General features: G+C 41.2%; 2 protein-coding genes and 1 long non-coding RNA gene across 3 annotated transcripts in view; 1 reads left to right on the top strand and 2 right to left on the bottom strand.

Moving 5' to 3' along the window:
- Positions 1-14,465, top strand: part of niban1a (niban apoptosis regulator 1a) — a 37,504-nt gene extending 23,039 nt beyond the window's left edge. The window contains exons 3-14 of the mRNA XM_044360654.1: positions 641-769; positions 940-1,054; positions 5,273-5,437; positions 5,885-6,000; positions 7,554-7,658; positions 7,768-7,930; positions 8,688-8,875; positions 9,633-9,779; positions 10,012-10,122; positions 10,795-10,902; positions 11,757-11,868; positions 11,973-14,465. Of these exons, the coding sequence (XP_044216589.1) occupies positions 641-769; positions 940-1,054; positions 5,273-5,437; positions 5,885-6,000; positions 7,554-7,658; positions 7,768-7,930; positions 8,688-8,875; positions 9,633-9,779; positions 10,012-10,122; positions 10,795-10,902; positions 11,757-11,868; positions 11,973-13,243 (2,730 nt within the window). The 3' untranslated portion in view covers positions 13,244-14,465. The remainder of the gene's footprint in view (positions 1-640; positions 770-939; positions 1,055-5,272; positions 5,438-5,884; positions 6,001-7,553; positions 7,659-7,767; positions 7,931-8,687; positions 8,876-9,632; positions 9,780-10,011; positions 10,123-10,794; positions 10,903-11,756; positions 11,869-11,972) is intronic.
- On the bottom strand, positions 8,323-10,856 carry LOC122988397. Its single transcript, XR_006404792.1, has 3 exons — positions 10,771-10,856; positions 8,741-8,842; positions 8,323-8,645 (listed from the first exon to the last, which is right to left on the bottom strand). It is a non-coding gene; the product is annotated as an uncharacterized LOC122988397 (long non-coding RNA).
- A 1,043-nt stretch (positions 14,466-15,508) lies between the features above and the next one.
- kifap3a (kinesin-associated protein 3a) overlaps positions 15,509-24,824 on the bottom strand; it is a 45,211-nt gene continuing 35,895 nt past the window's right edge. Inside the window, exon 20 of the mRNA XM_044360656.1 lies at positions 15,509-17,811. Within this exon, the coding sequence (XP_044216591.1) occupies positions 17,709-17,811 (103 nt within the window). The 3' untranslated portion in view covers positions 15,509-17,708. The remainder of the gene's footprint in view (positions 17,812-24,824) is intronic.

The following is a 24,824-nucleotide window of genomic DNA, read 5'->3' as shown; positions in this document are numbered from 1 at the left end:
GTATTACGAGGGAATGCAAAAAAAATTCTTGCCGTGACCCTTGGGGAGCTCCATAGAGATTTGGTTCCAGGTTGGCAGAAGAATCACACCAATCAGCACTTCTGCAGGTGTGACTGACATCTGTTATGTTATCAGGCAGTTTCAGAACTTTTTTATTATAAAAATGTGTGAAATGGGGGGAAAAAAAGAGACAATGGGGATAGAAAACCTGCAGTAACTGATTTCAAACAATCTGTAGCATGATGGATCATTAAACTAAGGCCTTTTAAGAGTCCTTTATTTACCGTAACTGCAGAGAGAAGATCTTTTATTCATCTTTTAGAAATATGAAAAAAGAAAGAAATATGTCGATTTATAAGTTATTTCAATAAGTTGATGTCTTTTGTGCTTGTTGCCATTTCTGTGGCAATTATGTGTCACTCTGGACGTGTCTCTGACGTTTGCTTCCATTCTTAAACTCACTACAGCTCTGATTGGCTACGGCCGTTAACGAGCTGAACTATTTGAATCAATGAATAAAACAGAGATGTGAGCAGCGACTCAGAGGTCTGGAGGGTATTGTGTAAGAAACAGGCCTCTGTTTATAACTTCCTCAGTGCACGAAATTGAAGCAGTTTGTTTGTTCATGTGTGATCAACAGGACGCACTGGAGGAAGGCGAGGTGCTGTATGAGGAGGGTGTGCTTTATTTTGACGACACCAGGAAGTGGAGGGAGAGGTACGTGGTGGTGAGAGCCAACTACTGTCTGGAGTGTCACGACAGCCTGGAGGTGAGCAGGACCATGAAACTGCTATCGACGGTCCAATGGAGTCAATCTGAGACGCTAAAAGGTCACAACTGAATAATCTCACTTATGTTTTGTTGTTGTCTTCCTCCTCCAACACCCCCCCACACTCCCACACTTTCCTTCCTCTTCTTCCTCTGTTCTTTCTTTATCAGACTTTTGTTAAAGGGATTCCTCCGCGCCACAAGCTGTTGCCTACAGGGGGCACTGTTCTGACCACAGAGGAGAAGTACATGGCCATGGTGGACAAATGCTTCCCTGATGACACCAGTGAGTGCACACAGTAACACAGTAATTCTGGTTTTATCACAACTTGGGTCTTGTTTTTACTTGTATATGATCTTATCTTTTAATCAATCATTAAAGTGGCTATAATAAATATTTTCATAATATCAATATATGAGCTTTTCAGTGTGTAATGTGTTGGTTGTGGCTCGTAGTGATGAACCTACAGAGAATTATCAGCAGCTCCTCTCGGCTTTATGGAGCTTTATAGCGAGTTTCAGCTCATTGTTTATCTGTCCGGCTGCAGCTTTACTGTTTTGGTTCACTCTCAGCGCTCTCATAGCATCGTTTTCAGAGAGAAAAAGCTGTAAGAAGCCGCTGTATACTACCTGCTCAGCACCAAACGGCAAACAGACACAGATAGCTGGTGAACATAGTGGAGCGTTTAGCAACTAAAGAGCCAGATACTTCCCTCAGGAGTTGCTAGAGAGCAAAAACAGAGCTAAAAGAGAGTGAATATTGGACTTACATTCACCAGGTGGACAGAAACACGACTCCAAATGAATGATAATGTTGTTCCGTAACTGTTGGATGTGGAAATAAGCAGCTGTTTGCTGAAGGTGCTCATAGCTAATAGTTTTTGGACAATAACGGAGGTCTACGGCACAGAGGAATAAGATATATCAGGCTTTGGAAACACACACAAGACTTGTTAGTAGGTCAGTTCATTGTTGGTTTGACTCTGCGCATGAAATTTGTTGAGAAATGGAAAAATATAGAAAATTGCCAGACAAATCCTTTTAGACTCCAACTTGGTCTGATTAAAAACAGAGTCAAAAGTTCATATTTAAACTTTTAATGAGTCAGTTTTGGGGCCCTGTCTTGTTTGAAGGGGCCTGATTAAATAGTGGTTAGAGGCTGGCTCATGAAACCAGGTAAAATCAGGTGTGTTGACTCAGGTTAACGTCAGGTTGATGTTCTGTTCTGTCACACGGTGAGTCTGATCTCTGTGAGTCATGGAGTGACTCTCATGGTTGACTTTTGCGGGAAGGCTGACAGTAAATACCGTGGAAACAGAGTCTGACCCGGCGCCTGTTCAAACCTGCCTGCAGGTACACAGGAAACCAGTTATTCAGCTGGGCAGTGACGAAACGAATACGAAAACAAAGATTTAATCTAATAGATTAGTTGAAGCCCTAGCTCTAGCGTCTTTTTAGAAGAATTATCTGTAAATAATAGTTATTCTTTAGTAGAGGTTTAGGGAGCCCTGAGTAGTGTCTGCAGGCTTCCTGTCAGGCAGCATACAGCTCCATATGTTGCCTGAGAGGCGAAAGCCAGGGCAAAACCCTCTGCTGATCTAAAGTTAAACAGCTGTGAGCGTACAGTAATAATTGAAGGTGACTCAGGTAATCATATTAACATTTTGGTCAACTCAGAGCTTCTTTCATCTTTAATTTTGGCGGTTTGACAGACAGATTTTAATAAATTAAGGGGGACATGTCCTTCCCATCCCCAGTGTACATTAAAACCTTTCCCATACACCCACACATCCAGAGGTTGTTTCCAGCTGCCGGATGACGCTGATCATAGTAAACGAGCTCGTCTTGCAGCAGAGACCACTCAGAAAATGTTTAACTCCATAAAAAAATGAAAAAAGTAAAAACGAGTCCAGAGAGCTATAACAAATAATAAAGCATGAACTATGTGTGCAGTGCCAGTAGGATTTATTCCCTGATTTTCACATGGACATTTGTAAGTTGTCTTGTGAAAATAACTGTATTCTGCACCATAAAACAGATTTGACCCGTTTTAACCGCTGCTTCGGCTAGAAGGAGCTTTTAATGGCGCTTTTCTAAAGGGATATTTTGGCATCTGTAATCACCAGACTTTGTGGAATATGTACAGAGTTAAACAATATAATTCAAAAAGTTCAGACAGTCTTTGCTCTCCGGCATCCTGAACACTGTTCTTACTAAATTCCTTCAGTCCTGCGTGTTCCCTAAACTGCCACCTGAGCTGCTTTTATCTGTGTAGAGCACCTATAGGTGGGAAACATGTTTTTCTGAGGTTAAGACACAAAGTTTAAACATGGATGAAGGGATCGGGAGGGAAAAAACAAATATCCAGAGAGATGTTGACACAGTTTCCCTGTTTTTTTAAAAAAAAAAAATTACATTTTAAAAACTATTTTGGAGGCAGAGGAGGATTCAAAGACCTAAAAAAAAAATCACATTTTTGATCACTTATTGCAGCATGACTTCTGCATTATGTCACTGAGTACATATTATACACCTGTACTCTGTGGCAAACAGGTGAACAAAGCACATATAGGAACATAGTCTACTCTGCTGTGTCTAGCGTTCCTGTTTGAGTGCATGTTTGTGTGCAAACAGTCAAATGACACCATTACGTAAGAAGCTCGTCCTTCAACAGATCCGACTGTTTAGTCAGGAGATACACTCATAATATAATAATTGGTAGGTGATCAAACACCTCAGAACAAACACCTGGGAAAAGCAAGGACAGAAAATCAAACATTTAATTAGAATTAAATGTCAACAGTGAACTAATGTTCACTACACACTAACAACCAAAATATTAACAACTAATAGAGTAAAAAAACAGGTAAAGTTTGTCCTGACAGTTGTTTATAAAAAGGGTCTATCATGTTAGCATGCATATTAGCATTAAAGGGTAACTGCACTGATTTTCCACCTTATGATGTCAGTGATGATGTCACTTGAGTCAGAGTCGATTGAGGCGGAAGACGACCCGTTTGAAAATTTAAAAAATCTGGTTGTTGTTGGAGTTAGAAAGAAGTAGTGAAGTTAGCAGACCTCTCTGTAGCTTCTCATCTCTGCTGGGGGCTAAGAGCTAACAGGCTACATTAGCCGCTATTAGCATAACTCACATCGGAATCTGCACAGTTGAGCGAATCGAGCCCAGTTGCATTGTGGGTAATGTAGGCGCCACATAGGTTTTGACAAAGAAGACGACTATGTGGAATAAAAAAAAGACTGTAATCAGAGTGCGATGCTAAATCGGCGGAGCACTCTTTTAAGTACCTGAACTCTTTTAGCTCACTAACAGACGAACATTAGCTATGTGTTGCTGACATTTAAGGAGGCTAAAGGTCATCCAATCTAGCTAAGTTAAAAATAATAACGGGTATGTTTAAATACCTATTGAGTATCATGTGCACTCACCGAGCACTTTATTAGGAGCACCTGTATCCAAAACAGCTCGGCCATAAATTCTACTTTTATGAAGCTTATACATTTTCAGTTTTTGTTGACATTGTCAGAAAGGTGATAATTCTACTTTATGTTTATTATTGAAGTCGTAGTGGGTGGTGGTGGTGGTGGTGTACTGGTGTACCCCTCATGTATGTTAATGGGGTGGTCAAAAACTAAAAGCTTCATAAAAGTAGAATTTATGGCAGAGCTGTTTTTATTGGATTGCATTAGGTTGCACAGGTGTTCCTAATAATAAAGTGCTTGGTGAGTGTATTTGTCTAGTGTTTGATTTCAATTATTTGGCAACAGTTGAGGGCTCAGTGTGGATTAAAAAAAAAAGTGTAAAAAGTTATGATGGAGTAATCTCAAAGGGTTTCCAAGGATTCATCTTGTATTTATTAAAATTCACTGTCAGATTTTCCCCCATCTGTGCAAAACTGTATTTAAAAGTTTATCTGAAGCTAATATGAAGCTTCAGTGTCCAAATGAGTCAAATCAAGTAGATATCTTTCACCGTTACAGTCTTTTTAGTGCCAAAGTCCCTCTTTTTGTTACTATACTTCCACCTGCAGCTCAACAGGGAAACACTGTCCAAGGAAACACAAAGAGGGAATTTTTAATGCTAAAAAGACTGTAAATGTGTCAGATATCCACTTGATATGACTAACTCAGACTGCTGAAGCTGAATATAAGCTTCACAGAGACTTTTAAATGACTGTGTGGACACACAGTGGATTTTGGCCTCCATCACTTACACTGAAAGCACATTTGAAGGATCTTTTTAATATCCAGTATGAGCAGGAGGAATGATTACAGTGAGGAAATATGGACACCTGACTGCTGTTTAAGATACAACCTTTCATCTAAGACCCACCTTCATACAGTTCCCTTTGTAAAATAATGATTACCGTTACTTACCTTTACTTACTATCTCCTCATGTTTTTTGTTCATCGTTTCCTGACATTTTATAGACTAATCGATTAATCGATAACAAAACTTGAACAACAAACATGTTTTCTGTTCCAGATGTGAAAGAGGACTTTGCTCCTACTCTGTCGGGGATGCCGGGACAGTTTCCTGTCTACCTGCGTCTCCCCTACAGGAGAGACTCCTACTTCTGCTTCAGACAGCAGGCCAAGCAGGCCGCCTTCCTCTCCATCCTGTCCGACTGCATCCGACACCAGAACCAAGGTAGGATGCTTTGATAGACGTTAATGTCATTAACAGTCCATATTACACTCCTAAATCTCTGCAGAGGTGGATTAATGCTGCAGGAATGATTAAAGAAGGTCAGTATGATCTGAACTTTTAATCTTTCGAGCCCTCAAGGAACGTGAGTGTTTGATATCTCTCAGAGTTAGAGTCTGATAGACTTCGGCTGTTCAGCATCACTTGAACCACTTTCAGCAGTTGCCATGGCAACAGGCTCATCACACAAGGTCCACCGACGGAACAGAAAAGGAGCTTTTTTAATCATGTTGAAGCAGAACGCGGCTCTGTGCAGCCGAAGCACGTTGACGGAGCGTTGAAATAAATTCAGCTGCAGCACTGAATCAAGACGGACACGTAGATCTGCCACTTTATCCACAATTAACCTGATTTATTTTTTAATGTGCATTTTTTTTTGTCTTCTGTCAGACTTCCTGAAGAAGAAGACGTGTGAGGTTCAGGCCTTCCTCAAAGCCATCCAGCTGTACAGGCAGGACAAAGGCAGATATGAAGCCTGGGACATGCTGATCGGCAGTGATGTCAGGGTACGTCGCTTCTCCATCACCGCCGTCATGTGTTCAGCAGCTACAAACACAGTATAATCAATACATTCTCACACTACATACAGCCCATAATACTGTTACAGAAATGATTTCCTCCCATTAAACTCAACATTTTGGGAAATACGCTGGGAGGACAGATATCAATCTCACACCTGTACGTTATTAAATTCCAGTTCATTACAACTTGGACATGTTTAATTTAATTTAACAGCTGAGATCTGAGAACATGTTGGCATTGATTAAAGGGAAGTCTGATAATAAACAACTTTATTTGGAGGTGAAAGTGAGCATAGCTGAAATGTTGCTAACTGTTTATATAATTACAGTAAACGGTTCTGAGTTCAGAGATGAAGCGAGAGAAAAGGTTGAACATCATATTTTCAGACTGTTGATGAAGGGTGTGTATGAAACAGAGTCACGGCTCATTTGCTTCACAGTCTGTTTGCTTTAATCTTTCCAGCAGCAGGAGGGTGAAAACAGGAGAAGAGAGGAGCTTCTGTTCACTCAGACAGTCATCTTTTACTCTCTTTCCTTCTTTATTTCCTCTCTCTCTCTCTCTCTCTCTGCGCTTCCTGCTCGGTTTCCCCTCGGTTCCCTTTAAAGCGGAGCATAATGAGAATGTAAAATGGTCCATTGTGTGGTCGTTCACTCGCATTGTGTTTGTTCAAAATTAGTTGGGAGGTGAAAGGAAGTTTGACTTGCTGCAGGAAGCCTTTGCTGAGGTCATTTAGTTTCAGCAATAAGTCAGACATTTCCTGTTTTTTCATGCCGTTCATACACGTGCGGTAAAAATACGTAGCAAAGTACACATGCTTGTACTCACTCACCGGCATTTTTTTCCTCCTCTCCCCCCCCCGCACATAGCACACGCCTGGCACACACGCGCACACACACACACACACACAGACAGGAGTAAGAGCTGAGAAATTAGTGGAATGACTGAAATGTTGGCAGCACAAACAGCACAAACAGCTTCGCCGTGTTTTATAAGCACAGCTGCAAAGTCATAAATCCGAGAAGTTAACAGACTTGACTAATACTGTAGTTACTCACATACAAAAATATGTGCAGATTTATCTATATGCAGAGCTTAAACAATGTATTGATTTAATTGATTACTGGGAAATTAATCAGCAACTATTTTTATAATCGTTTAAGTCTTTTTTTTTTTCTAGCAAAAATGATTGTTTCCATCTTCTTTATAATGACGATTTGCTGCTTTTTCTTTGTCATACATGAGAGTAAACTGAACATTGTAAGCTGACATTTAATAAACCAATTGATTAATTGATTGACAAAATAATATACAGCTTCTTCAGTGTGAGGATTTCTTCACTTTTCTTTGTTTAATTTCATTATAAACATCTTTAGAAATATTGAAATCTGACTCCTGCACGCTGTTTTGTCTGGTTTGCTTGACTCACCAGTCTGCTCCACTGGTTTTATTTTACTTTATTTTACGCTGACTTGTGAGTATCGGTGAATCGGTGATGGAAGTAAAATCTCAGCTGCGGTCGTGTTTGTGTGCGTTTCAGGTGTTGGCGAACCTGGTGATGGAGCAGCTGCTGCCGTCTCTGGAGAAAGACATGCTGCCTCGCCTCAAAGCCAAGAAGACAGAGAAGAAGAGAGTCTGGTTCGCCGTGAGTCACGCTCTTAATAAGCTGTATTTAGTAATCTGATCTTACAAATGCAGAAATGAGGCAACTGGAAAGCTGACATATATATTCAATGACTTGTGTTTGTGCTCAGACGGTGGAGGCGGCCTACATCCTGGTCCAGGAGCATCTGTTGGAGGGTCTTTCCGAGCTGAAGGAGGACTGTCGAGTGTCGGTCCGGCAGCAGGAGGTGCTGATCCACTCCGACATGGACCAGATCCTCAACTCTAGACGGCAGCTGGAGGAGAAAGTCAGAGGTAAAAAGTTCTTATTCTCCTGTTCGTTTCGGAGGCCGACTGATACTCCGTCAGACACAGGATGAGCTGCATTCCTCTTGTGATAAATGTGAATGAAACTTGCCGCTGGCTGGATGATGATCAGCAGGTGTGAGGAGGTGAAGGCGACTTCTGTTCTGTGTTACCAGTCTGTAAAAATGTTCTGCTGATAAGATGTTCGGGAGATTGTCATGCTGCTGTTGTTACAGCGCAGATTTATTAGATAAGTCAGATCGGCACACAGAGAGAAATGAATACCTGAGACCAGAGTTATTAAAGATCAACTTCAGATATGTTTTAAATTACTTTTCAAAATTCTTAAAGTCCTCCTCCGCTCGGAAACAGGTTTTTCTTCTTGTTCCTTCAGTTGGATGTTGTTCTCTTCTCTGTGCAGAGTTTGTTTTCAAGGTTTCTCTGTGTTCACCTTAAATCTCAGTTTAACATGTGAATCTACGAGCAGGATGTGTGACATCACGTCTAGTTTGGAGCCAATCGTGGTCCAGTATGCAACTTAAACAAGTGTGATGAAGGACAAGAAGAAGGAAGCAGGTTTTTGAGTGGAGGAGGACTTTAATTTTAGTGGAATCTCTCACACATGTGGAGTGAATCGATGCCGTGAATGTATTAAAAAACGTTTTTCAGGCTTCTGGTTAAACTTTCCTTCCTTCAGGCTGCAGGAGGGGTTCAAGGTCATGGTCTGAAAATAAAAAAATAAATAAATATGTTTTTCCTCCTCCAGCCAAAGTATCGGAGCCGGCGGAGAAGCTGTGCTGTGAGAGCGTGCAGCCATACCTCGGCTCGGTCCTGGAGGAACTGATGGAGCCGATCAGCTCCGGTTTCCAGGAGGGACGACAGCTGAGCGAAAGTATGATGGACGGAGTGTGTCAAGACGTCCTGCAGGGAGGAAAACACGAGGAACTGAAAAAGGTTTGATCATATTTATCCTCTTTTTTAGCTTTTTCTGTTATCAAAGATCAAACAAACTTTGTAGGGAATAAATAAAAACATCTTATTTTTAATTATTCTTATTTTCAGTCACACGTGCAGTCACATTAGCACCAATCTTGCATTGTGGGTGATGTAGGCAACAGGTTGCGTGGAATAAAAAAGACAATATCTCTGCTTCTGCTGCATCAGTTTTAATCCTTTTTAATTTGTCCATCGTGAGTCTGACAGTTTGATATGAGTGAGATGCTAAATCTGTGGAGAGCTATTTTCCGTTCCTACTGTAACATTTACTTGACATTAAATTGAATAAAACACAATTAAGTAATTTTAGGGCACAAATTTGGTTTATTGTCCCTGCTGGGATCCTTTCTGCTCATTCAAATAAAGTGTTAACAGTTGTATCTGAATGATCTGAACTGGCTTTTTTTTTTAAAGGATATGTCTGGTGAACAAGTATTGTGAGTCACACCGCTGCGCTGGGTGACATGTTCCTTCATCATGAAGAGTTTGGTCACGTTAGTTCGCTTAGAAACGGCTCCAAAGACTAATAACAGCATCATGTTTTCAGTCTCCAGAGAGTAGTTCTGTGTAAGGCAGACGTCACTGAGCATGTGCAGGAACATGTTCTGTTTACAGCTTCACTAGCTTGTCGTGCTACACATCACGACCTCTTAACTTTGTACTGAAGTTCTCTGAGAAGTTTACGATGTAAGTAGTTTCTCTGTCTGTCTGTCAGGCTCTGGCTGACATGGCGAGGCCAAACCTGCTGAGCTGCTACCAGAAGATCGGCTCCCTGCAGCAGAAACTGCAACATCTGCAGGAGAGATTTAGCTTCTCAAACATCACCGCAGTGATCCACAGTACGCAGATCGACCTGCAGCAGGTACCGCCATCTCCACACACACACACACACACAGTCTCTGCTTAGACGGAGTGGGTGTAGGAATTCTCTGACTCAGTAATTTTGTGACATTTATGACACACTTGTGATTGTAGCTTATAGTGATTAAACGCGTGATGTGACCTGTTGATTCATCTTCCAGCTGTTTGCATTGTGTGTGTGTGTGTGTGTGTATTTGGGTCAGTAAACTGCAGTCTGCCTGTTTTTGGTTCAGCTGATGGAGAACGCAGCGTGCACATTCGAGCAGCTGCTCTACAAAGCCGTCCAGGACAACCCAGACAGCGCCGGCTCCGCCATAGAAAAGGCCAAACACCGAGTGCTCAAGGTCAGATTATTATTACTGACATGAGAACACAAAACCTGCTGCTGGAGTTAGATTAGTTTAAATTATATGAATTTAAACAGTTTGAAAGTGCCAGAAAATAAAAATGATTACTATTATTATAATTAAAAATAATAATAAATAGCTTAATTTTTGTATTACTACTGTTGTCTTACTGGTTGAATTTTAATTATGATAATTTTTAAATCTTATATTAGGGGTGTTACATGTTAGAGTTCTTTATGCAGGAAAAACAAATCAGCACCTCAAGTAAATAAAATCCAAAAAAAAAGGATCAAATACCCAAAATACAATAAAAAGAGCAGTAAAATACACATAAAACATATGAATCATAGTGGAACTGGAAACATAAAACTTATAATTTGTTTAATGTTATGATTTAAAAGAAGAGGATGAAAGAGTTAATTTGGCCATCGTCATCGTTTGGATGATTCTGTTGAATACGTGTTGACTTTTAATAATCTATGGAAGCACATTTTAACTACCTGATGATCCTAATTATGAGACATACGAAAAAGTTCGTGAAGGTTTTAAATTTCTATCTTTGTGCAGTTAAGATGGTGATGAAGTGTTTTAATAGCCATTAGTGAAATGTGGCCAAAACTAAAAAGAAACTCCACATGTGCTGACCTTTGACCTCTGTGTGTCCTGCAGCAATATGATTATGACAGCAGTACAGTGAGGAAGAGGACCTTCCAGGAGGCTCTGGTTTCCATCACTCTGCCCTTCATCAAGAAGAATCTGGCTCCCACCTGCAAAACTGTAAGTCTCAAACTCAAATACACTTTCCTCCTGTATAAATACTACTGTAGAGCTGCTGCCACTCATAAAGAGTAGAAGATGTTGCTCGGACAACAGTCAGGAGTCCAAATGAACAGTGAAACCTGTTTTTCTTGCTGTAATCATTCCTCCTGTTCATACTGACCATTAGAAGATCCCTTCATTCTGTGCAAAAATGTATTTAAAAGTTTATTTGAAGCTAATATGAAGCTTCAGCGTCCAAATGAGTCAAATCAAGTAGATATCTTTCAACGTTACAGTCTTTTAGTGCCAAAGTCCCTCTTTTTGTTACTATACTTCCACCTGCAGCTCAACAGGGAAACACTGTCCGAGGAAACACAAAGAGGGAATTTTTAATGCTAAAAAGACTGTAAATGTGTCAGATATCCACTTGATATGACTAACTCAGACTGCTGAAGCTGAATAGAAGCTTCACAGAGACTTTTAAATGACTGTGTGGACACACTGTGGATTTTATCCTCCATCACTTACACTGAAAGCACATTTAAAGGATCTTTTAATATCCAATATGAACAGGAGGAATGATTACATCGAGGAAAAACCTCTTTCAGTGGCTGAGCCCTTTTAACATATAATAAGAATAAAACTGAATCTCTGCACACCTGATTTTTACAACAGGTGTGCAGAGGAAAGTAACCTCGTTTCAGTACATCCAATAATCTTCAGTACATGAGAAAAATTTTTGGCTGCTTCGTTTTTTTTTCCTGGATAAAGTTGTAGCTTTCGATCAGAAAAAGAAATACGACTGCGATCTCAATTCTCTACTCAACACATACTTAAGTTTGACCCACATGTCTCTCTGTCTCTCTCTACAGGAGCTTCAGGGTCTGGAGCAGTCCGTCTACGCCGACCACTCCAACTTCATCCATGTGGAGAACGTTTATGAGAGCATCCTCCTCCAAATTCTAGACAAGGAGGTCACCAAAGGTACAATCACGCCAACAAGTTACGCTAATGATGTTAAATTGGCAACGCACGCATTCTCTCTCTCTTTCTCTCTCTAACGCTTCCTGTTTCTGCTCGTCCCACAGTGGTGAAGGAGGCGGCGAGCCTGAAGAAGTACAACCTGTTCACAGACAGCAGAGACCCGGTGAGCCAGTCCAGCCGCTCCAGCCTCTCCTCCCCCTCCGTGTCCACCCCGGGCAGCCCCGCCATGATGCTGGCCTGCCCCACTAAAACCTCCACGCCCCCGTCTCCTCTGGTGTTCAACGGTTTGTCTTCCAGCCCCAAGGAGGAGAAGAAAGAAGACGGCGAGCTGCAGAACGAATCCCCCGCAGACGTTACAGTCATGGAGACGCCTCTGGGAAGGGTCGAACAGAAAGACGCCGCCGCGAGTGTCGCCGTCAGTCAGGAGGCGGAGCTGCCGGCACCCAAAGCAGAAGAAGTCGTCCAGACTGTGCAGGAAGAAGCAGGCAGCCCCGTCACACCTGAGGCAGCAGCTTTAGTGGAAACAACAACAACAACCAGCCTGAGTGAGACACAGGACGTTAACGGAGCAGCAGCTGTGGTCGAAGAAGAGAAAGCGATCTCCAATGAAACAGCTGACGTTGAGACATGTTCTGAGCCGCAGATCCACAACACAGATGCTCCAAAAGAAGCAGAAATCACTTTATCAGAAACTCCAGCTGTTGTAGAAAGTATAAAGACAGACGCAGAAGAAGAAGCAGCAGCAGCAGACAGTGAGGCTCCTGCTCCAGATCCTGAACCTGCAAGTGAACCAGTAACCACTGCAGCAGAATGTACTGGTTCCCAGACTGCAGACAGCAATGAAGAGACACAATGTGAGAGCTCAGAAGTCAAGTTAGCGGCTCCCTCTGCTGGTGAAGCACCTGTACTCGCACCCTGCCTTGACCTGAAGGCAGAGGATGTAGAAGCAGCAGCAGCCGTCGTCGTCTCAGACCCTAATTCTCTGGATGAGTCAGTGAGCGAGTCACCGCCGTCGGACGTGGAGTCCACGCAGGAAACCAAAGAGTTGCAGAGCAGCGAGGATGACGTCATAACAACCACTGAGGAGGAGGAGGCTGACATCAGCAAATCACCCGTGAGCTCAGACGGACCTACAAACGAAGAGCCGCAGTCGCCTCAGACAGAAGCTGCGAACGGCGACACTGACGCAGGCGTGAGCGTGGAGCCTTCGGTGGAGGCGGCGGATGCTGAACCCGTCAAAGAGGAAGCGCCCTCCAGTCCCGAAGCTCAGCCCGCCCTGGACTGCATCAAGGAGATCCGCAACCTGGTGGTGGAAGTGATCGAGGTGGAGGAGCTGCTGCAGCGTTATCCGGGCGGAGTACCGACGGAGGAGTGAAGCATCACAGGACTGACAAACAACACGGGCCGACTGTCCTTCCAGCAGGATGAGGGACGAGATAATTAAAGATGTTCTGCTGAAAGGAAACAAATTATTACCAGAATATAAAGAAAGCTTCCATTTTTTTTTGACAGTCTCAGTGTCCTCCGATGAAAACAAGGACATTTTCTCTGAGCAGAAACAGGAAAAGACTCTTGAGAAAAGATCACAAAAGCTTCCATGAACATTTTATGCATGAAATTATGGTAAATTATTTATACAAATCAATATCATTTACACAAATTAATGCATCAGCTGTGTCAGGTGTTAAAAAAAAAACAAAAAAAAAAAGCAGATCAGTTTCATTCACTGACTGACAGGAATATTTTTTTTAAAAACACTAAAATTATTTTAGCATCAGATTGATTTAGAAAACTAGATTTAGAGCTATTTTATTACACAAGTCAGAAAAAAAAGACTTTTACTGTGGTAGGTTATTAATCGATTTTACAGGAATATTTCAACAATTTTGGGAAAGACTTATTTTTCTTTCGGAGAGTTTAATGAGAAGATGAATATCAATCTCATGTCTGTGCATTAAAGGAAAATTTTGGAGTTTTTGACCTCTATTATAATTATCGTAATCATAATCAGCAGTACTTTACAAAAGGACATAAAAAGAACAAAGGACAAAATAAAATACCAAATACACTGAATATAAACATAACAAACAAACAGAACCCCTTTATGCTGCGTTCATGACATGTAGGAATTATTGTAATTACGAGTTTATGACCCGTAAAGAACGTAATTACGACTGGGCACTTAACATGGACGCATCAGCCACAGTTGGTCGTCTTAATGGAATTTAAAAAAAACACATTTAATGGATTTAAGTTGCCATATAACCGTCTTGAGTTGTCAGATGATGTTAACATATTGTCATCTCTACCATCCATAACATCTGTTTGTGTGTAGTATGATAGAAATGTGGTATTAAGTACAGAGCTGGAGTCATGGATATGGTTAGCTTAGCTTAGCTTAGCTTAGCGTAAAGACTGGAAGTAGGTGGAAACAGCTAGCCTGGCTCTGTTCATGGTGAAAAAAACACATCTACCAACACCTCTAAAGCTCAGTCATTAACACATTGTTGCATGTTTCTTTAATCTGAACACAAACAACAAATGTGAAATAATAAAAATTAAGTGGTTTTAAAGAGAGTTACTATAAATAACTAAAATCAAACACATTAAACCACAAATCGCTGAGTCATTTTTACATTTCTGTTTGTGTATTGATGAAACAAACAAGATAAATGTGTTCATCAGGGAGCTTTAGAGGTGTCGGTTGGTATATTTCTGAACTTCGGACAGAGCCATGCTAGCTGTCTCCCCCTGCTTCCTGTCTTTATGCTAAGCTAGGCTAAGCTAAGCTAAGCTAACCACATCCTGACTCCGGCTCTAAACTCCACACAGACATGAGACTAATATCCATCTTCTGATCCGACTCAAAATGTTTCCTAAAATCAAACTATTCCTATAAACAAACTACACCAGAACGCAGTAGTGTCACTTTTTAAAAAAAAAAAAAAATCTTAAATCATCAGTGAATTTTAGTTTGTTCAGAAATCAGTATAACAGATGTTTTAATATATTAGACCAGATAAACTAGATCAATATCGCTGACCAGTTCTTTTTAAAGCTGTTAGTTTGGGAATATTATTTATCCTTAACATGACTATTTTTTGACTTAGTGAAGGAATTTTTTTTTTTAAAGGAAACGGAAGAAGTAGTTCTTCAAAGTGCCTTCACAGTACCTCCACGTGCCTTAGATCCCACCATGAAGGAAACTGGCCTCTTTCATGTGGATGCGGTTGCCGTAGAGACTGGTCCAAGTCTGTGAATACTTGAGCTCCACCAAGTGCCTGTTACCTGTGTTAAAGTATCTAACACAGACACGGTTAGTTGAGACAGTTACAGTACGAGTACATGGAGGAATTCTGAATGTTAGTTAATGGAAACAGTGTGGAAATATTAATAAAAAAAGAGTCTATAAACAAACATGCCCTCAAACTATTTCTGTGTGAACTGGTTTGAATTTTAGGGAAAACATCACAAATAATAAAAGTTTTTATTTGACAATAAAACAAATACAGCATGATGTTTTGATTATTTATTTATGCTCCACAAGAACTCTTTAACTAATCACACACTGCACTGAGAAATATGAAAAACCTGCAAGTAATCCCACATCTGAAATAGATTAAATACAGTCTGACAACAATAATATTCCCTGTATTTATTTGATATATTGCACCACAGAAAAAAGTATATATATCATATTTCAGCAGTGCTCCAGGCACATCAAGGACGAGATACAGAACAAAATATACTAGAATACAGCAGATTCTTTTTAACATTTGTTCTTATTTAAAAACACATTTTTTAAGATAAGACATTAGAGGCAGTTAACATTTCTTCTTAAATTACATTCACATAAATAAAGATAAATGACATCTTAATCCAGCGCTTTGATTCAATACAGTGTAGTGCAATGTTTCCACAGACAGTGCAAAGGCAGAACAAGGAAATATCCAAATATAGAGTTTTCTAACTCTAATACATAACCGACCGTGTTCAGGACATCAAGATAAATCTGAGCAGTAAAAAGATGATTAAAGGGTTGAGAAAGAAAGAAAAAGTGCATTTTATTTCAACTTTTGCTCTTTTTCTTTTGAAATACTGGATAGTTTCACCGCTTTAAGGCTTTTTTAAATCGTTAAAATTAAACGGTTTTTGGTCCAACTGCTCTCAACTCATGTCCACACTAAGGCCTGCGCTGTGGGGTCATGTTGATTTTAAAGGGTCACGAGCAAAGTAAAAGTTTAAATGAAACACGGCTGTATTACAGGAACCTCCACGACTCTGGAAAAGTCTGACAGTACTCTTTGTTTCTTATTGCCAACAAACCCCATGAAGAGTCTTACTTTTTACTTTTATGTTTTTCAAGTATTGTGTGCGTATCCAAAGCTTAATATATCTTATTCCTCTGTGCTGTTGTTGTCCAAAAACTATTAAAAAACACATCAGTGAGCCACACCGCTGCACTGGATGACATGTTTCTTCATCACCATGAACTCACTGTAGTTTATCTTGACTCAGTCCCACACACACACACACACACACAGTCCTTCTGCCAGCAATACTCACTAACACACCAAATGTGGATTCATCCACTGTTGAAAATAGGCCCCGATGAACGCACTATATCCTCCTGTTTGTTAAAACTACAGTGGCCAGCTGTTTTGGAAAATTACGTTTTCTAAAACATGAAACTGTATATTTGTTTTTTAAAAGATTTATCAGTAGGAACCAATGAGCTTGAAGCTGAGAGTAGGAAAGTAGAGACGGACTAAAACGTTGCTGGTTTGAGTCTGCACATGGGATTTGTTGACAATAAGAAAAAAAAATATAGAATAACACACATAAGACATCGATTCTTCCCAGTTTTCTTTTTTTTTGTGTGAGATTTTGTTTGTGAATCATCACCTCAGGCAGACTGTGGTAATAAATAAATAAATAAATAAACATTCTACTGTGTCAAACATAAAATTAAAACCTGAATCGGAAAAATCTTATTTCATTTCAGTGTTAAATAAAAAAACTATGCGGTTCCTCAAAGTAAAAATGTTATTATTTACAAATCCTTCACTTTAAAGGACCAGTGTGCAGGATTTAGTGGCACCTAGTGGTGAGGCTGCAGATTGCAACCAACTGAATAACCCTCCAAAGCGTGTAGGAGAACTCACGAAAAACATGAAAGGCTCTCTCTAGAGACATTTGTCCCTTCTGGGCTACTGTAGAAACATGGCAGTGCAACATGGTGGACTCTGTGGATATAAAGGGCTCATTCCAAGGTAACGAAAACACAACTATTCTCATTTTCATGTGATTATACGCTAATTAAAACATACTTATGAATATTATATTCCATTTCTGTAAAGTCCGTACTGTTAGTTGCCACTAAATTCTACACATTGCACCTTTAAAACTAAAACGAACTCTAACTGATCTCAATATACTGAAGGTTTACAGGGTTTAAAGTTTACATGAATACATATACGTCCGTATGAATAAGTCACTTACTTTCTTTTTTAAGTCTTAAACAAGAAAAAAAAACTCTTTATTTTAGGAATCTTCCCTGAATCAGTGTCGACATCTTAAAGTAAAACAGTTACATTTTGTGCTCTAACATCAAGCCTAACAGGTGAAGTAACTACTGATGCATTGTACATGTTTTAATAAAACCATATTATTGGACTAATGATAGATAGATGATAATAGAGATCTGAGAAAGATGAATAATGAAAAGACACATCTAGATACTATTTCTCTACAATCTACACACAGCTTTGGTAGCACACGGATAGATATCAGGCTGCAGTTTGTTCAGTGTTTATATGTGTGTGAGAAGCTCCAGGTTTTTACCGGGACGCAGTGGCGTAGTTGTAGAAGAACTGTTCATCGGGTCGGAAGCCGTAGGCGCTGACGGGTCGATCTGATGATGTCACAAACTGGTCCGACATACTGGTGGGAAAAAAGGGAGGAAGATGAGAAAAAATTATACAGACAGATATATCACAAACACAGAGGTGGAAGAATCACAAAAATTTAAAAGCTAACAAGCGCATCATTAAGACTTTTGTTTTTTATAAATATACGTTTCTTTTTTTATATAACAATCCATAGATAAAACAATCCCTGAGACTGTTTTTAAAGTTATAGGGCTGCAACTAACGACTATTTTAAGAGCTGCAACGATTAGTTGATTAATTGTTTGGCCAAATTCCAAATTCTCTGATTCCAGCTTCTTAAAGGTGAATATTTTCTGGTTTCTTTAGTGACAGTAAACTGAATATCTTTGTGTTGTGGACAAAACAAGACATTTGAGGATGTCGTCTTGGGTTTCGGGGAACGGTGGTCAACATTTTTAACCATTTTCTGATATTTCATGGACCAAACAACTAATCAGTTAACTAAGAAATCAACAGATTAATTGATAATGAAAAATAATCATTAGTTGCAGCTCTAATTATTTTCATTACAGATTAGTCTGCCAATAATATTCTTGATAAAGCAATTAAAGTTTGGTCTATAAAATGTCAGAAAACAGTGAAGTCTTCCAACAGTCAAACACATTTTTCTATCACAAGTAAAAAGCTGGAACAAGGGAACTTTGGGAATTTATGCAAGAAAAAAATACTTAAATGATTAATTGATTGATAGATGATATTCACATGACGCGACATGACAGCAGCTCTTGTTTTAGACAGTTCAGCAGACGTTAAAGTAACAAACATAGTTTAGTAACAAACCAACATTTAAAGCACTAAAATATGGCGCCATGTGTGGCTTTGCTTTAGTCACTTGCCAACTTTTGCAAATCCTGGAGAAAAATCCTCCGTCACAAGTAAGTCTTTCCTCAGTTTACAATAAAATGTACTGAAGTGAGAAAATTATAAGTACTCTTTGAAAAGTGGGAACATTTGTTCATAATGTGACAAAATTTTTTTTTAAAAATTACAGATTGAAACATGATTAAACACCACAAGGCCAACAGGTGAGTCCAAAAAAGCCTCGTACATGTTATTGTTCCTGACGAATGGGATATGAGCGTTAATGAGAAGCGTTACCCCAGCAACGGGACTCCTTCATTTGTTACTATGATATCGCCATCATATGGCCACGCACCGCCACTGTCCACTACAGGTTGACTAAATGCTCTAAAAAAAAAAAATCAAATAATGTCATAAAATGTTCATACGTTGTCGACATTTTGGAGATTTTTACCAGACAAAAGCTGTATTTTATGAGTTGGTGTCAAATCTGAACCTGTACCTCCAGCACAGCTGTCGGGTGAAGGTAGTGGGGTAAAATGTACTACAAGTACCGTTAAGGAATCAAGAAATGTACTTTATGTACTTCTGGTCTGAGTCTATTTTTCTGTTTTTGACACAAAGCCAGCTCCATAAAAGAAACAGTTCGCTTTCCAGTTTGCTGTGAAAGAACTTGTCTGGCTTGCACAGAGTCCTGACCTCGACCCCGTCCGACACCAACGAGCCAGACCTGATCACCCAACTCAGTCAGTGCTGGACCTCACTGATGCTCTTATGGCTGAACTGGAGCAAAATCCTTGCAGCCAAGTTCCAACATCTGCTAGAAAGACTGAAACCAGAAGAGTAGGAAGAACTATCACATAAATAATTTGGTGTCCACATACTTTTGGCTACAGAGTGTAATATTAGAAGACATTTCAGGGACGTATTTTATTGTGTAACAGTTACTAAACATAAAAAAAGAAGAAAAAAAAGAGGGGAAATATAAAGAAAAAAATCACATCCACACCACCAGGTGGAGCTCTGACACCAGTCATCTCTCGGGGAACCCCCCCCACACACACCCCCCACCCCAGGGCCGGATCAAACCCTCAGTCATGGATGAAAAAAAAAAAAAAAAGGCTCATAAAAAGTTAATGTAATATTCATCTGCCCTGATGCTTGCAGGTGTTGGACATCTACAATGAGTGTGTGAGTTACAGACTGCTAATGGCTGGAGGGGTAAACAGCAGAGCAGCCAAGTCGTAAAAAAAAAACAAAAAAAAAAAAAACGTAGAGATGTCAAAACACAACGCCATGACGAGGGCGGAGGCTGACGGCCAAGCTCGGAGGACCTGGCTGCCCCTCCGACCCGGCAACAGAGGCCTGTTGAGGGGGATGATAAAAGGCCTGTATCTACACCGTATAAATCAGTTACTATGGGGATGTGGATACAGAGGGTGGGGGCTGATTTCACACTCCATCTTCTGAGCAGCTGCTGGGAGTTTTGCGTCTGGTTTTGGGCAGGGATTGGTCATTATTTTCGAATTTTCAAATAGTCATTAATATATAAAAAATAATCCAATAGACCATGTGACTATTGTCTTGTCTTAAAAAAGATCCTTGTTTTTACCGGCACCTGGTGGTAACGCTTTACTACCAGGATCTTTTCCGCATGAGGGCAGTGCAGCATTTACTACAGCGCTGTGAGATGCTACTGTACAAACAGGAAAAACATGCAAAGACTTCTACAGCCGCCAAAAAAAGTTCTGTGTGGAACTCCCTCAAAAAAATAAATGAAAGCGAGAGGTGCAGTGTGCAAACTCTGCCAGGTAAAAGCTAGCGTATCACAAGTCTACAGCAACTATGCATCAGTCATTTGAGAGTGAAGCACCCAGCAGGAGGGGGGAGAGAGCTCGTCCACAGATCAACAATGATGCACGGCTAGCTTTGTCACCAGACGGAGTAAAGTTTGATGAGATTCAAGCGCTGCATCACTAAAGAACATGACATCAAAATAAAAAGACAGAATTGTGAAAAATCGTGAATGGGTCTCTCTCTCCCTTTTGTGCATATGTGCAGGGGGGTGATGGGGGTGATGGGGGGGGGGGTGATCTCTGAAGAATGGTTGAACAGTTCCCAGTGAATATTGAACAGTATTTTTGCTTGAAACGTCCATCTCTAGCTTTGGGGTCAGAGCGACGGGGGCCCCGGCCGCCTCGTCAGGACGAAGCAGATGATGGATAAACTGGGATCTGATGGATGACACCACATCTCACACATCTCTCTCTCTCTCTCTCTCTCTCCCCGTCTCTTCTCTTTCTCTGGAAGTGGGAGCGTTTCGCTGCCCGGCCCGTCGTCCTCTCCCGGCCCTCTAAAATACGAGCTGTTTGCTTTGCCCCTGCAAGCGCCTATAATGACGTGTTGTTTTTAGCCAAATCACTTCCAGCGATCAGTTACACAGCTTGCTGCATATCCCCCCGACTCCCCTCCTTCGTCTCCTCATTCTCTCTGTTTTGCCATTGCCCCCTGCCCACCCCCCCCCACCCCCTAACCCCCCCACCCTCCCACCCTCACTCCTCCACCACCACCACCACCATCTCCTCTCCCTCCTCTCTGGGCAGAAATATGTCTTTTTCCTCTCCGCACGCTACGGCTGTCAGGGGGGATTTGAGAGCCGGGCTAAAGGAGGCTGGATGAACACTGGAGCTCTGAGTCACACCATCTGTCTGCCTGTTTCTGTGGCGGGCTGGCTGGTTACACCCCGGCCTGGCAGCAGAGCTCGGCCGCACCTCAGGACTTCCAGGACCTGAATAAGTCCTGTAGAAGTCTTGACATTGAGGCATTATCCTAATATATACATTTTTATAAGTTTAAAAACAGGACAGCTTTAATGGTGAAAAGATAGTAGTTCCCAACCTGGAGGTCTGGACCCTCATGAGCAGTGGCAAGATGAATCTAAGGGGTCATGAAAAATATACAGTACTCCGGTAAAGTTTTAGGCACTTTATATGTTTGATTGGTCCCAAATGCATTCTGCAGCATGACAAGGAGCCAAAACATACAGCCAGAGTCATAAAGAACTATCTTCAGCAACGAGAAGAAATGTAGCTGCAAGCGGCAATTTGCGGCTTCAAACCATTTGTGCTCTAAAGAAGGAAGCAGCTCAATCAGCCAAAATTAAGGCCGCGAGCAGCAACGAGCAGGTTTCAGCATTACAAGTCATTTCAGCTACTTCCGTTTAAAGGAGCGAGACCGATCACACACTTCTGTCATCGTCACAAAATCTGCAACATTTCAATAAAGTTCTTCCATTCATCAGATTTGAATGAAACTCAGTGCGTATGTTCAGGAGACAGCGCAGGACGTCTCCACTGAGTTTAATCTGGATTCTTCTTAAAAGGCATCTTGTGTTATGAGCAGATATGAGATAGGCCACACCCATTTGCACCGATCAATACAGCACTTCAGATTTTGGTTAATACTCGCCCCGAGAGTATACACACCAATTTTGGTGAAATTCTGTCCACCAGGTTTTCAGATACACGCTTGTGGTATTTGTGGCGCCCCCTATGGGTCGGGCTCAGAATGCTTTGGCAGACCTGTTCCCAGTCACGGACCGAAGTTACGTCCCAAGATTTATGATGACTTGACAAACGGTTAATGATGTGCATGTGCATGAAACACATGAACATCATTTCCAGTTATTGGGCCAAGTTTCGTGGTTTTAGCTCATTCCAGCTCACGGCAATTTGAACCATGGCAGAAGACAACAAATAATAATAAATCAGCACAAACTCAGAAGGGTTCTATCCCCTTCAGGGTTTGAACCCTAACAAGGAGTCCTGCAACAGATGGTTTGGCCCCCACAGAGCTCTGATCTCAACATCATGGAGTCAGTCTGGGATTAACATGAAGACACAGAAGTAGCTGAGACGCTGAAATCCCCAGAAGAAGAAGAACTGTGGCGATTTCTCTAAGATGCAGGAACAACCGACCTGCCGCGCACCTGAAACACTGAACTGCTGCTGTTTTAAAGACAAAGCTGCTCACAGATTTACTTTAGGTTTCTGCTGTTTACTCAACCTTTGGATCAAGTTAACAAACAAATAAAAACTATTCATTATTTTTGAAAGCATCCTCACTTTACTTTTAGTGCCTAAAGCTTTTGCACAATACCGAATACAACTTTATTTACACTTGGAAAGAACACAGTGAGGTGCTGGAGCCCTCTTCTAGAAGTGTGCCCAGTTTACATCATAAAAACAAACTAAAATAAGAAAAAGAAAACACAATTCTGCTCCGTGTTTTGGTTTCAGACTTTTTTTTCCTAATCTTTGCGCTTTTGTTGTTTAGTTTTATAGTTTCACAGTATTCTTGTAACGCACCGCTCACCACCTGCTGTAAACAAACGGAGCTTCTAAAGCAAAGCTTTACAGTCCAGGCCAGTGTATTCAGGATATTGATCAGAGGCGATAAGGGATGGAAATTATTTCCTAATAATTGCCAAGTCTTCAATTCCTGATCATTCTTTACATCGATTACTATCAATTCTTGTTATTAATGACAGTCAGATGGTGTATCTCTGAGTTCATGCAGCACTTTAGTCGTCACAGTAGAAAGAGACAAAAAGAGATAAATGCACATTAGTTTCCCACTCGGCTGGCAACACTACAGTTGTGCTTCAGCATCACTGTGTCTGTTTGCTGTCTGGTGTTGAGCAGGTAGTGTACAGTGGGCTATGAGAGCGCTATGAGACACTATGAGAAGCTATGAGAAGCTATGAGAAGCTATGAGAGTGCTATGAGAAGCTATGAGACACTATGAGAAGCTATGAGAGTGCTATGAGAGTGCTATGAGACACTATGAGACGCTATGAGAAGCTATGAGAGCGCTATGAGAAGCTATGAGAAGCTATGAGACGCTATGAGACACTATGAGAAGCTATGAGACACTATGAGACGCTATGAGAAGCTATGAGACGCTATGAGACACTATGAGACGCTATGAGAGCGCTATAAGACGCTATGAGACACTATGAGAAGCTATGAGACGCTATGAGAAGCTATGAGACACTATGAGAAGCTATGAGAGCGCTATGAGAGCGCTATGAGAAGCTATGAGACACTATGAGAGCGCTATGAGAAGCTATGAGACACTATGAGACGCTATGAGAAGCTATGAGACGCTATGAGAAGCTATGAGACACTATGAGACACTATGAGAAGCTATGAGAGCGCTATGAGAAGCTATGAGACACTATGAGACGCTATGAGAAGCTATGAGACGCTATGAGAAGCTATAAGACACTATGAGAAGCTATGAGACGCTATAAGACACTGAGAAGCTATGAGACACTATGAGAAGCTATGAGACACTATGAGACACAGAGTGAACCAAAACAGTAAAGTTGCAGCCGGACAGATAAACAATGAGCTGAAACTCACTATAAAACTCCGTAAAGCCGAGAGGAGCTGCAGACCAACACATTTACACACTGACAGATGAGACTGTGTTATTATAAAAATATACATTATAGCCACTTAAAGTAAGGTACAGAAAAAAGTTATGCTATTGGTACCACAACACAGGTATCAACATTCGTATCAAAAACTTTTAAACCTATACTTTGATACCTGGAATCATTCATCCAACAGGGTCAGTGATGTCTCACGTTATGTACCTGCTCAGTTATAGTACACTGACTGCTGTTCCTGGTAGTTTTACAGGACGTGTTTGTAATATTTTTATACCCAACAGGTCTGGATACCAGAAATGACGCCTGACACAGCTTCTGTCAGCTGTGATATTTCTCATTATGAAACATGCAAATCAACCTGTCTGCCACCTTATTCAATTTACGTGTGTCAGCGTGTGTTGTGACACGCCGACAAAATGAGGGAGGGAGGGGTGTTTGGGAGGGCGGGGGCGTCATTAAGACAAAGGGGTCCAGTGTTCCCAACAAATGCCAGTTCGGGCCCCAGAGGAGCGGCTGCAGGAGGCGGCCGGGCTGAGCGGCGGGGACACGTCCCATCCCGCAGAGAACATTCCTCGGTAGTGAACAGGAAAGGGAATCAGGCCTTTTTCCTCCTTCAGCGTGACCCTTCGCCCCCCCCGCCCTCCTTGCGTCTGTCTCTTCCAGGGCCTCGCTTTGATCTCCGCCCGCCGTCACTGCTCAGGTTACAGCGAATCAACACGCTGGACCTGGTAAAAAAATCCAGATCT

Source organism: Thunnus albacares, chromosome 9 (genome assembly GCF_914725855.1).
Source record: "Thunnus albacares chromosome 9, fThuAlb1.1, whole genome shotgun sequence".
NCBI classification, from domain to species: Eukaryota; Metazoa; Chordata; class Actinopteri; order Scombriformes; family Scombridae; genus Thunnus; species Thunnus albacares.
Note: the sequence above shows the minus strand (reverse complement) of the source record. Positions and strands in the feature narration are given on the sequence as shown.